Raw genomic sequence first — 13,963 nt, forward strand, 5'->3', positions numbered from 1 at the left:
GTAATATAACATTTGGCAATAGTATCAGCATAGAAGGTTTATTTAGAATCTGTTTTTTTGTTTGTTTGTTTTGTTCTTTAAAAACAGGATACCCCAGGATTTGTTGTAAATCGTCTCCTGGTGCCATACCTGATGGAAGCAGTCCGGCTTTATGAGAGAGGTATTTACCAGTGATATTTAATCTGTGGGATGTTGACATTACTCTGCTAGATATTAATCTCTTAAGTGTTGGGATTGTTATAAATCTTTGATCTTTTAGGAATCAGGTGATAAAAAGTTGTGATCACGTCAAATGTCAGCCTATAGATGTAATTAAAAGAATTTGTCATCTGAATTTTGAGATGCTGAGCAATCCCTAGATGCTGAATCAATATTTATAAATTGCTTATAGTTAGGTCGACATAAGGTGCCTTGCGTCGACTTAACCTCAGTAGTGTAGACCAGACCTTAGTGCAATTGTTTGTATTTCAGGCACTCTGTTCATCACTGCATGCTATTAAGATTGTCTTTTCAAAGTTTTGTTTTTGAAAGCAGCATTTTCTAACAGATGAAAGCACTCCATTACCAGGATTCCAGCTAATATGCTTTAAATATTAAAAAATCTCTTTTATAGCTTATGGAAGTGATGGTTTGATCTCCAGGAGAAATTTAAACTTTTGCTACTTGTTTATCCATCAACAAATGTACCTAATTACATCTTGAAGGGAGAATAGAGCAAATTACAGTGACTTGAAAGGCAAAGGAGCGGGGTGGAGAGGGACAGCTTTTCTCTTAATAAAATATTACAATTTGGAATACATTGTGTGGGTGTTCTAATGTGTTAAGGAGAGGCCTTTGTTAAATGATAGATGTCATTTTATGCACTTAGGGAGACAACAGATTTTTAAATGTATAGAAAAAATTGACAAGGATTTTATAATAAAATCAACTCCCCTTTGCCTAAACAAAAGCAGTATTTTGATTTCAGCTTTGTTCTGGTTGGTCTTTTTGGTTGAAGAATACAAGGATTCCACACTTGTTTAAAATTTATTAATGAACTTTAATTATTTAATGAATAAATTTAATGGGTTGATTGAAGTTGCATTAAAGCCTGAAGACCTGAAGTTCACATTGAATCATATTCTCTGTTGGAACGTGCTAAACTTGTATCATATCTGTTCCTCTTGTGTTGATCCTCATGGTAGTGACTTGAGTCAGGTTAGAAAAAGAGCATTGCTCTACTAACCTTGGCAGGGAATCTAGGATATTTCTTGACAATAATAATCACTGAAACTTTAATTTTATGGGGTCAGTCATTGAAGTCCTTAGGCATGCAAAGTACCCACTGACCCAAATGTGTATTGTGCCTGAATAAAGATTTCAGCTTTTGCATAGGCTTTATTCCTCTAACGAAACTGGGCAAGTAATTATTTAAATTGGTGCTTTATTATGAGGATTAGTATAGGAGAGTTCATATTGTGCTCTTTTTATTGAAACACCAAGAAACCCCAGTAAATTAGTCTGGCTTACATGGAATTCTGTATTTAGGTAGCTCTGACTATGAATTGGGAAACAGCTTTTTTTTGTACAGTTATCCTTCTAATTGTATTCTTTCTTTCTTTTATTTCCGGGGAGAGGGAGTTCTCCTGCAAGTAGTTAATGTATGTAGGTGGTCAGGTATCTAAGGCTTTGTCTACACTGGACTTTTGTCAGCAAAACTTTTGTCATTCAGGCGTGTGGAAAAAATCACACACGCACACCCCACCTCGAACAACAAAAGTTTTGCCGACGAAAAGCAGCTGTGTGAACCGTGCTTTGTTGGCAGCAGAGCTCTCCTGCCAACAAAGCTACCGCCACTTGTTGAGGGTGGAAGCTTTTTGTCAGCGGGAGAGCTCTCTCCTGCCGACAAACAGCGGCACAGCTGTGGCTAAAAGGTGCGTAGTGTAGACCTAGCCTAAGTGGTGAAGTGTCTACTGTAGCAAAGAAAGCGAATCAAATATTTTGCTGTTGTAAGTAGGTACAATTCCATGGACTTCAACTGGGTTGCATCCATTCAGCTGTGATGAATTAGGCCCCAATAGTTTAAATCATGTTGAAATTAAGCATCATTAAAAATTATTTTCCATTAGTGAAACAGGCTGGTTCTTACCATCTTTCAAAAGCAAAATGCGGATTCCAAACATTTCAACATGATTTTTTAAAAAAGGGCACAAAAGAACCTATGAGCCACAGAAAGGGAAATGAGCCATAAAAACAGCTGCTTCAGAACCGGATCAGCAGTCGAAGGTGTCGTGCTTAAAAGGCAGTTTGAAAACTTATTGCTCATGTTCCACAATTCAGAGCATTCTTGTTGATTTATGAATAAGAATCAAGCCCAGAGGCTTGAATCCTACAAGCTGCTGCGCACTCTCATTTCTCATCAACCTTAGTGGGAGTTGACTTGACACGTCACAGAATTGGGCCTTTTGAGACTTGTTTAACTCGATGACTTCAGGCTTGAACCAAAGTCCCTGGAAGTCAATCGAAAGATTCCCTTTGACTCCAAGGAGCTTTGTGTAAGTCCCCTCAATGGCTAACCTGTCTCTGACAGCTTTCTCTGTATCTAATCTCTATATGGCTGAGTTCTATTCTACGTTCCGTACCTTTCCCTTTTTTTTTTTTTTTTTTTAAACCACATGACATTATTTTTCAGATTCACATTATAAAGCTATAAATTAAATGTCTCAAGTCTGTGTTTTAGAATTTTATGAATGACATTTCTATATATTTTATATTTTTAGAAAGTCTGAAATGCATAGACTTGCACCGGAGCAAGATATTTTTATGAAAACTTAAAAATAATCAAGCACAAAATTTCTTGGGATTATCTTGTTTGCAAGCTTTCAAACAACTTTAACTTCAGTTAAAATGGCACTTTCTTCTTCTCTTACTAGTGTGCCCCGGATTAGAGGGTCTTTTTTTATCATGATCCTCACATACAGCACAAAAGCCTGTACCGAAATAGGCAATAGAATAAGGACGAAGTCAGGAAAATGGGAATTAGGCCCACAAACATATTGTGGGAGAGACTCAGCTCTGTACTCTTCTTTCTAGCACTTCCTGCCTGCTCCTGCTTTGCTGGCTGGGCCCACGTTTTGTAGCAGTTGATCCCCCCTGGGTCTATCGGTTTATTGGCGTCTGGACTTTTCTCACAACTTTGATCTATGGGTCCATGAATTTGGCCTTAATCTGTCCTTGAAAGTATGCCAGTGAGGATGATAACGCTATTCTGTATACTACTTAATATTTACTGTTTTATATTTCTGCTGCTAACTGCGCCAAACACAACACTTATTTCCATAACACACTTACTGTGGGCTGGCTCAGTTTTAGTGGACCCGCAAAGATTACTGTAAAGAGCTGTGCCAGCATGAAATAACGCTGTGTTAATTATTTAAAAATGATGGCAAATAGATGCAGAATCTTCTCTGTTCATCAAACTGTCAATATTTTCTCTAGGAGATGCATCAAAGGAAGATATTGATGTTGCTATGAAGCTGGGGGCTGGCTATCCCATGGGTCCATTTGAACTGCTGGACTATGTTGGGTTGGATACCAGTAAATATATTATAGATGGTACTGTATACACACTTTTATTTCTTTCTTAGCTAAATAGTAACTGGAGGTGTCAACTTAAGTCTGACTCTTCCTCAGTTTAAACTGAGTGTAAGTGACTTTGCCGGTTAAGGATTGGGAGAATAATCCTGAATGATCAATCAGCATCAATAATAACACGCCATCGTTTTCAAAGGCAGGTGTGTACGACATAGGGGTGGTTCATGCCAAGTGGCTATGGTGGTTCTGAGGGTCCCTTTGAGTGTGTCCGCACTAGAAAAATTAGTACTCTTGTTGCAGCACTGGTAAAGCAGCACTGGTGTTCAGCTGCTAATGTAGCCATGGCTCAAGCTTTGAGCACTTTGCTAACATAGCCCACGGCTGGAATATAGGTGCTTTTCTAACAGGGACCAGGCCACGCTGTGTTGTGGGGGTGAGAGAAGCATAAAATGAAGCTGAACTGTTGAACTCTTCCTCTTCAAGAATGTGAGGAGAGATGTTGTGCTCCAAAGAACACCATAAACTCACTCTGTAAAATCCCTTCCAAACTTCTCTGGCTTTAATTTGTAAAACTGACTTAAATTTCCTTAGCGAATGGTGCATGTGTATACATGAAGTGAAATAAGAAACCCTTTTGCCTATGCAGTTTTTGTTTTGATTGGAGGAGCTCTACTAAGTGATTTCCAACAGTTATTTTGGAGCGAGAAACCCACCTCTTTAAAATAAATGTGGTTACTGCAACTCTAATCAAACAATTAGGAAAATGGATTGCACACTATAGAAAAACAAGTTGGCTGCTTTTGAGTGCCAGAGTGATTGAAGAGTGTGGCAGTTCATAGCAGCATAAGGGAAAGCTATAAAGATTCAGCAAAAATATGTGATAGGAATCACAGCATGATAAGGATGTGCAAATTCTAAATGCAGGCTTGTGTTTACTGGAGGTAATTATGAGAGAGAACTTGGAAGTTTGCCATTGAGTTAAGCAAGTTGGGTGAAAGGGAGCTCCATCCTCGTGCAATGTTGTAAGATTGTGTGGAAAAGTAACTGGGAAACATCAGGAAGAGCGGTCAGTGTTCTCAGTTTACAGACCCTTTTCTTGATACTAGGAGTGAAAAAGTGATCATTGGGAATCGTCTTAAACTAGTCTCTTTGTCAAGACGATCTCCAGTGGGTGAGCTGGGAGTGTAAGCCTTCAGATTGTGGGTAGTAGAGGCTTAAACAAGAAGCATAAATATGTACATATCACTTCTAATGAATTTCTCATAAATATTATATAGTCTTCCTTCTGTAACAAATGTGTGAGAGAGTTCCCAGACATGTTTGTCATTGTTGCTCATACTCTACCTATAGTGTTAAAATGTTTATTGCTGAGCACTATACTTAAGTGTTAACATCCTGAAAGCCCTTTTCAAACAAGAGCTAAATCCTCAAAACATCTCTGTGAGGTGTAGGGAAGTAGTAGTAGCCCCATTTTACTGATGGGAAAACCAAGAATGGTTATTTGGCTGATTTAGACTGTGTTTTCAACAGAGAGGTATCAATGCAGGTTAATAATCCCAATGAAGCTGTAGAAGCTAATGAAAAATGGGGAAGAAAGGGAGAAGAGGGATGAATTGGAAGTGGCAGGTATCTAGGAATATATTTCCTCCAGTCCATTTTCCAACATGTTTTACAAACCATATTTCACTACAGAGCTAATAGGGAAGTCATTTATATTTGTTAAAAGTTGACTGTCGTCATGTATAAGTGAACAACAAAATACACCACTCTAAAGCTCTTGGCTTCTCAATGGCTATAAGATGTCAGACCCCAAAAGAAGATGGTCTGAGTTTGATTCCAGCCTATTATCCCTATAACCTAATGCCTCCCCTTGCTGTGCTCAATAACAAGGGCCCATTGTAATTGTGTTCCTGTAGAATTATTCTGGCAAATGTATTTTGAGGGGTCGGGTATAAGTGCTGTCCTTGCAGAGATTACCATAGTGACATCTTTCATGACAGCTGCTCCCCAGCATGCAGTAGGTCTCAAGGTGAAGGGAAGGGCCCCTCTCACCCCAGTTGATAAATGGTTGGACACTGGTTTAATGACTGGCCCTGCTTTCCTGATCAGAAATAGGGGGATGAGGAGCAGTTGATGACACATTGTCTGACTGTAATTGTTTAAACGGCTCTGATGTATTCAGCTGGTGTTCTAAAAAGGTCTGCTTGAAACAGAATTTCACTTCCAGAAAATGCTCTTCAGTAAATCACTGGGCTTTCTATTAGTCAATACTTCTGAGCTGTGTTAAGTTTTCTGACTGTTGCACAGATTAAAATCCTTCTTTCACCCTTGCTGTTCCAGTCCTTCCCTCTTGTCTCCTAGACTCTCCTCAGTATTTTTAGTACTATATAATATCCCAGCTGCTGGGACCCTGGGGGATAACCTCCTTCAGTAATATGTAGAATATACCTAGGGTGTAATCCGTTAAGGTACATGGGTGTCTAAGTCCTGTTTTTAGACACCACTGCAATGCACAAAACTTCCATTCAGCTGCCACCTAACCCTATAGGTGTCTAAGCTCACTCAACACCTAAGCTTCTGCATCTGGACATGCACACTGCAGCCTCTCTCTAGGGACCTGGGCAGTCTCCCACCTGAGCCCCAGAGCAATTAGTCTGAGGGAAGATGGCTATCTAAGTCACATGCGGGGACTTGATCCAGTAGGCATGTGTGCTCCACCTCCTAGATCAGCCCCCTCAGGTGAGTTCACACAGAACAGCTGGTGGGAGGGAGAGGAGGATAACCTCTCTTATTATCTTTAATCTAGTGGTTAGGGAACTCACCCAGGAAGTGGGAGACCTGCAGTTCAAGGCCTCCCCCACTCTGCCTGATAAGGAGAAGGGATTTGAACAAGGATCTGCCATCTGAGATGAGTTCCCTAATCACTAGATTCTACAGTCACTAACTTTTTCTCTGGTCCAGTTAATTAAAATGAAAGAACTTAAATAGGAGAGAATGATGAGACCCACATGAGAATATTTCATGGAAGAGTACTGAAGTGTCCCTGACATCTAGGGGACTGTCATCTTTGCAAATAATAAATATCACCACTAACCTGTTCTTCCTTTCTTCCACCAGGGTGGCATTTGTTAGAGCCAAACAATCCTCTGTTTGCTCCGAGCCCACTGCTGAATAAATTAGTAGAGGAGAGGAAGATGGGTAAGAAGACTGGTGAAGGATTTTACAAATACAAATGAACTCCAGCATACGAGGGGTTGTAAAGCCGGATCCATATAAGCATGTGCCGTGCAGCACTTCTCCTACTGCACTAAGAATGCTGCTTGACCAAGCCTTTCCTAGAATGTCACAGGCGGTTCTGTGCATTTTGATTGTAATCTCTCTGAAGTGATTGTTTACACCAGTTAACAATTTCTGTGCTGAGGGCCGATTTGGTAGATAATTTTTTTTTTTTTTTTTTGTAATTCTGAAAGCTTTACACACATGGTGCCTTTGTGCAGATGTTGATCTTCCAGGCACAAGACATTTTCTTGCAGACAAAAGTGAAAACAGCGGTCATGTATTTGAACAGTTTATTATACTAACAAAATAACTCCTGCACATTTAAGTGAAAATAAAATTGTCAACAATTCTGTATTCAATCCACTGGCTTTGAATTGGTGTACTTGGTTCTAATCCACTGGGTGGCAGTCTGTTTGCATCCTGGTAAATGTAGAGGCAGAAATGCAATGTCTGATTTTTGTTTTGACATTTAAAAAAAAATTATGCTAATCTATAGAACATAGTAATAGCTGGATTAAAATCTAATAGTACCTTAAACAGATTATTTTTATAGGTTCTGTATTTTTAAAAATTAATCTTGAAACGATTTGTACTGTCATTTGTGGCTGACTCCTCAGGAAAAAAGCTGTTTAATACTGTGTTTTAAAGCAGTAATAATTATTTCTATTGGGGTAGCACTTAAGGCTCAAATCATTGTGCTAGCTTCTGTACAAATATATGAGAGATGGCCCAGCCCTGAAGAATTTATAGTCTTAAGTACATGGATTTATTTTAGCCAGCTAGAATAAAAAGCTTGTAAACATTTTTATACATTTTGGGGAGTCCTATAAACTAGCTTTTTTTACTGGGACTTTTTCAAAAACTACATTTATTTTTTGTAGTGTCCCTCTCCTTGTACCAGGCTGCTGTAGTTGAGCTCTTTAAGATCAAGACCCATCTGTGTAAATGTATAGGCAGGGCACTCTTTGTAATGGGTCCTTGGTTTTGGAATTTTCTTTTCCCTGGGCTTGCGAGAGCCCACATTTTGTTAATATTTCATGTCTGGTGCAAAGCCGCCATTTTCTCAGGCTATTGTGGAGGAAATGGGCGGAGGGTTGGGGTGTTCATTTCTTTGGTAGCCCTTTTCTATTATTTAGTTTGTGATACTTTATAGGATGTGTGCCTATAACTATATTTTATAAATCTGAAGAAATAAGATGACAATTCTTCCATCCAAAGATCCTGCAGAGCTTTGCAAACCCTCATTGTACAGATAGAGAAACTGAGGCAAAGACCATTAAGTGGCTTGGCCAAGGTCACATAGGACGTGTGTGTCAGAGGCAGGATGAGAAATCATTAACTTCAGTGAGGCCAGGATTTCAGCCCAGATCTGATGCACAGTTCTGTGCCCTATAAGAGCAATGTCACATTAAAGAAATCTTACTTTAAACAAAAATTGTTGGTACTGATCACAACGTAGCTTGTTAAAACTGAATGAATTTTTAAAATCTAGTTAACTTTTTATGATCGGTGCTTTTCACTTTTTGAAATTCTTCCAGCATGGACACAGAAATGGAGGAAGTTAGTTTCACTTTAAGGTTCTCAATGTTTGAATTGTGAATCGTGTGTTTTGTGGAAGCTTTTTTGTTTTAAACACAAAATCAATATTTGGGGCCAAATTTGAGTTGATAGTCTTCCCTTTAATCATAAGATCATCTTTCATTTAATTTGAAGGGTTTATGTTTAAATTCCTGCTTGAGCTATTTCATCAATCACCAGTAAATGTGATATTCTGGGAAACAAACTTGCCCTTATGCAATGTTGTTGTTGTTGTTGTTGTTTTTCAAGAGCTCTAACAGGTACAGTTTGTGTATGTGCATATAAAATATATACCCAAAATCTGCAAGTGGCATTTGTAGGTTCAGGTTGCTATTCCTGAAAAGTTTTCCCTCCAAAATGAATGGTACATTTGAAGGTGCTTACTCTGAGGGAGTGGTGTCTGTGTCCTTCAGGAGTGCTTGGGACTGCTGCGCCAGACAAAGCAACATAGGTAAGAGATACCAAGTCAACATTTCAAACCTGAGTGCCTAAAGTTAGCCCCATAAATCCATATCAAGGCACAGAAATATAGAGTATGCATAAGTGCCATTGAAGCTACGCTTTTGAAAACTAGTCTACTTTTGTTGATGCATCTTAATATGGATTTAAGGGGCTAACTTTAGACACCCAGGTTTGAGAACATAGGCCAACTGCCATCAAATCAAAAATAAGTGGTGTGTGTGGTTTTTTTTTTTTTTTTAGGCTTACTGTTCTCAGGAATGCATAGAACTTGTTGGAAGTAACTTTTGTTCAAGAGATTATAATGAAACAAATCTGAAGTGATAACAGCTACAAAAAGCCTTTGTGCTACAGTTCAGATATCCCTTCTCCAGAGATGATTATGCAGTAGTCTGAGTCAATTTAAGATTCAGATTAGGGCAGTGATGATGCACCAGGGATCATAACCCTAAAGGAATGATTTCTTTTAATGACAAAATGGGATTAAAATCAAGCTTGAAATGCAAATAGTAAATCAAAAATTGTAGAAGAACTTTTTCCACCATTTTCTGGCAAAAACTTGTTTAAAGACACCTTTGGGAAATTAGCTTAAAATGATGACTAATGAAATTCAACAAAGGAAACACCTGTTTGCACCTCCCCTTTCATCACTAAAGATTACCCAAGGATTCAGCTCCTTGCCCTCAAGGGGATGAAAAGAGGATGTGGTAACCTGGTCCTGCTAACCACTTACGCTCTTCCTGATAAAGGAAAGGAAAGCAAATCAAATTGTGAAGAACTGGGGAATAGGGAAGAACAAAATGTTTGTTGTTTCCTTCTCTACTTGTTTTTAAACTCCTAGTCTTCCTTGTCCTTTTTCGCAGCAGGAGCATTCACTGCATTTCCCTCAGAGCTTTGAGATGTGTGCTTGGCACACGTCTGGGGGGGCAGCTTGACAGTCAACAGCTGAGGCATCGGACACAAGCCCAGATACTGCAGCTGGAAAGATGGCTCGGAACTTAGCATCTGGGTCATTTGGTTGCCAAACATGCTCCATCTATGGTCATCCTAGCTGCTGACTGTTGGGGAGAGCACAGGAACATGGCCTACTTCACAAATGCAGTTTTAACCAGAATCTTAATGGGAGAATGCTTTGTACTGCTCCACTTCGAGAGGGAGGGGGGTGTAAAATGCAAGCCATGGCAGTGAGTACGACAGGGATGCTGAGAAGGATCAAGCCTTGTGCAAAGGTTGTAAATCTGGCTGCCTGTTGGTAGAGGAAACACACTCTATGTTGTATCAGCACCAAAGGATATTCCTTCTAATCTCCCTATTTGGCTTCATAATTACAGTTGTCCAGTAGATTAATGCAAGCATGTTTTGGTTATAATGTTTGTACTTACAGATGTCAGTCTGAGTCTCCCGCATGTTACTGTGTGTGACGGGAGCACTGCTCTTTGCAGGATGGCACCTCCTGGCAGTTCTGGGGATCAGCTCTGCCAGGCTGACACCCCTTCTAGTAGTTGTAGTCTGCCACTCTCTCACTCCAGGAACTGCGGAGTCCTCTTTGTGACTCAGCCCTTGGGCCAGGTCACTATGTGGTTTCCCCTTCCAGGGATGTGAATCAAAGTCCCTGCTCACCAGCAGTTTCAGGCAGTGCTCCCATTTGCTACTCCAGGTGCCAGTCCCTCAGTGGCTGATAGGGGAACCCAAGCCTGCCCTCTACTCTGGGTTCTGGCTGAGGGACCCTCTAAATAGTAGCCAAGGTGGGTTCCCTCCTGTGCCTTGCTGCCTTTCCCTGAGCCTCTCCCTTACCTGTTGGCCCTCCCCCCTACTCTGGGTTTGCCAGCTTCTCAACTCCCTCCTCCCAGGGAGTAACCATGAGCTATTTGTCTCTATACACCCCCTTCCTCCTAGGGAATGACTGCATACTTACCTCCCCACAGTTTGTTGTCTTTCTATAAGCCCTGCCTGCTCCCACACAGGTGAGCTTCCCCCCCAGGCTTAATTCTCCCAGATTGCAGCCTAATTGGCTGATTGAGGCCACTTGCTGTATTCAACTCTTGCAGGGTCAGTGTGGAGTGTACACCCTATCACACTGTGGTAGATATTTTCCTCCCTAGATAGCGAGGATATCAATATTTAATTGAATCTAGAATGAGCCTATATGTAGTTTTTTAAATGATGTGGACGACATTTGAGAACAGATTTTCTTGTGCACCATCTTTTCCCATTGGCAATCACAGAACATCTCTGGCAGCTGTAGCAATGGTTTAGCTGAAAAAACAATATTACAAAAACAATTACATGTATTATAGCTGTTTTTAGATTCACTTTTGGCAGCTGGAAATGAGAATTCATCACCATATGACCTAGCAGCTCTCCACTGACCACATCTTCAGAATCTCTGCTGTATTTTGTATGCCAGGAGGAAAGAGTGATTGCGCAGCCAAATGAAGCTACTTGAAAAAGGTAACCCTTTTATCCCTTAGACTGATTGCCCTTTGTGCCTCTCCCACAAAGTGTTTGACCCAGTGGTTTTGGAACTAAAATGCAAATGTCATTTTAAACTAGCATTTTGTTTTCTAAAATGTCAGCAAATTGTGACAAAAATGGAGCTACTGCAATAGTTAGGGCAGGGGTTCAGTGCTGCAAACATTCAACAACCATGAGTCTGGCCTCAAAAAATGACTGTTGGCTTCAAAATCATGTTTTGTTTGGTTTGGTTTTTTTAAATGATAAATGCTTGTTTTATTAACCTGGTTTCTGAGCCTTTAGTGTGCACGGTCACATTTTCAAGCTTTTCTCTACAACCATCAGGCTAGAAACTTCCTCTCTTTTTAAATGAATGCTGAGATTCTCAGGTAATTGCCTGCCTCCAGGAGCTTTAAGAAAATTTCCTGTATTATGAGAGCTGTCAATGTGGGGTTGCATCTACTCTGCCCTTCCCATATTGCTAATATTGGTAGATCCCAGCTAGATGGGAGAGGGGACTCTGGGGAGTGTCGTTATGGAAAAGGGTGAGAACACCTTGTCTAAGACAAAGCCTTTTTACCTGTGTTCCCTCCTTTAGGATATGTGTTGTAGCAGTAGTAGCTTCCACATGGTGGGATTCCACCATTCCTTTAAAAAATAAAAAAGGGGTGACCACAGTTAGAAATCTCTGTACTACTTGTGCTGTTGCTCTTTGAAGGATGACTTATTCGAATTCTTGCAGGAGAACTAAAATGAAATAACATGCTTTTAAATGCAGTCTTCCTACTCTCTTGGATACTTGGGAGTATCAAGGAGCTAGGATTTTTTTTCTGTCTCATTTAGACACATGCTCTTCAAACAAAAGTTCATTTTGATGTATTCCTGATGATGATTTCAGATGTTTAAAACCCTCAGCTAAAATAATACCAAGCCAAACAACATAACATGCTTTTGCCATTCTCAGAACTGGAAAAATCCACTTGCCAGTAGCATGTTAGAAACTGTCCCTGCAAAGATGTTGGGGAATTGTATCTTGCACTGTACTGCAGGAGACTGCATATACACCATACATTCCTGTTGGTGCATGTGAGGTAACTGTGTGATCTGGGACAGGAAATCTACATAAGGGCCTGGCAGTGAACCAGTGCAGAACAATGGGGTTGCTGCTATTTTAATTAATTCACCATCCAGTTGTGTTTCTGTAGAGCAGCTCTGTGCTTATGTTATAGTTGTGTGTTTTTTTTTCCCATTCCTACCCCTTTGTTTGTGTGTGTTAGTTACTTTTTGCATTTTGTTTTAAATTATAGTGCAAGCACTCTGGGGCAAGGGACAGAGACTTCCTGTGTGTTTGTACACGGCCTAGTGCAAATAGGGCTCCACTCCTCACTGTGGCCTGTCGGTGCTCCTGCTGTATAAGTAATTTAATACTAGAAGTGCCAGTCCAGGTAGTTAACTCATGTATTTCTTCTGCATGGGGTGGTGATTATAATAAAAATTAAGCAGGAAGTCAGGTTTGGTTTTCAGCCTTGGTTCAGATGCTGCAGGTTGGGCAGAGTGCAGGAAGATTTTGAAGTGTAGGGCAATAGCTTAGCAGGCACTCAGGGCTAAATCCACAAAGGGACTTGGGTGTTAGAATGCTGAGGGCCCTGCTGCCCAGTTAGACATGCAGGATCCCTATGCATGGTCTGGGAAGAATTAGGGGCCTAAGAGGGATTCTCAGAAGTAAGCAAGATGAGTGGGGTGTTGCCTAAGAAAGGCAGAGGAGGGTTTAGGTCCCACCTCTCAAAGATAGTTGAGTGCCTAACTTTTGGCTCTGCTCAGGATTCACAGCTGTGAACCCTCTTCTGGAGTTAGGCACCTTCGCCAGGTCAGTCCTTTGCTGAGAAAAATGAGAGAGATTTGGCTATAATGGAGTGGGAGTCATAGTCCAGTGGTTAGATTACTCACCTGGGATGTGAAGAGATTTTTTTCAAATCCCTGCTCTGCCTGACTTGAACTTGGCTCTCCCATAATCATAGTGAGTGCATTGAGCACCAGGCTTTTGGTTTTTCTGGTGCAGATATACACATATTATACGGTCTTCCTGAGCTGATAACCTCTGGCTCTCTTTTGGGTGGGTTACGTGTGTTCTCTGAACATGCCCCTGGGATCAGGCCTGGCAGGCTAGATATGCAAGAGAATGCCTAGTATAAGAATCCCACTGGGCCTTAAGTGACTTTTGAGCATGCCTTCTAGCACAAACATCAGTGCCTAGGGCATTTAATTGCCTTCAAGGTTTGGTGGCAGCTAGGCAGATTTTGAGGATCTCAGTTGTACCTAAATGTTGGACTTAGGTGCCTAAGTCCCTTTATGGCTCAAGCCATAAGTAACTGCACATATCTGGACTCTAGTGTTGGCTGTTCCAGACTGCCAGCCAATAGGATTTTTCCTATTCTGTTCTGATACTATTTTGTTGGTGCATTTCTCTTCTGCTTAGTAACAGCCTGAGCTATTCTGATCCTACATTTCTGCCAGCAACCGCTTCTAGGGTGGTTTTCCATAAGTGGACAAACCCTTATAGTAGACACACCATTCAAAAGAATGCAAAACATTTGTCACTGGTAACCTAACCTCCCACTGG

General features: G+C 40.7%; 1 protein-coding gene across 1 annotated transcript in view; it reads left to right on the forward strand.

The window, feature by feature from the left end:
* HADH (hydroxyacyl-CoA dehydrogenase) overlaps nucleotides 1–7,211 on the forward strand; it is a 31,268-nt gene extending 24,057 nt beyond the window's left edge. Inside the window, exons 6-8 of the mRNA XM_034772305.1 lie at nucleotides 88–160; nucleotides 3,478–3,594; nucleotides 6,691–7,211. Coding sequence (XP_034628196.1) covers nucleotides 88–160; nucleotides 3,478–3,594; nucleotides 6,691–6,809 — 309 coding nt within the window. The 3' untranslated portion in view covers nucleotides 6,810–7,211. The remainder of the gene's footprint in view (nucleotides 1–87; nucleotides 161–3,477; nucleotides 3,595–6,690) is intronic.
* The last annotated feature ends 6,752 nt before the right edge of the window (nucleotides 7,212–13,963 follow it).

The sequence above is a fragment of the Trachemys scripta genome, chromosome 5 (genome assembly GCF_013100865.1).
Source record: "Trachemys scripta elegans isolate TJP31775 chromosome 5, CAS_Tse_1.0, whole genome shotgun sequence".
Classification (NCBI taxonomy): Eukaryota; Metazoa; Chordata; order Testudines; family Emydidae; genus Trachemys; species Trachemys scripta.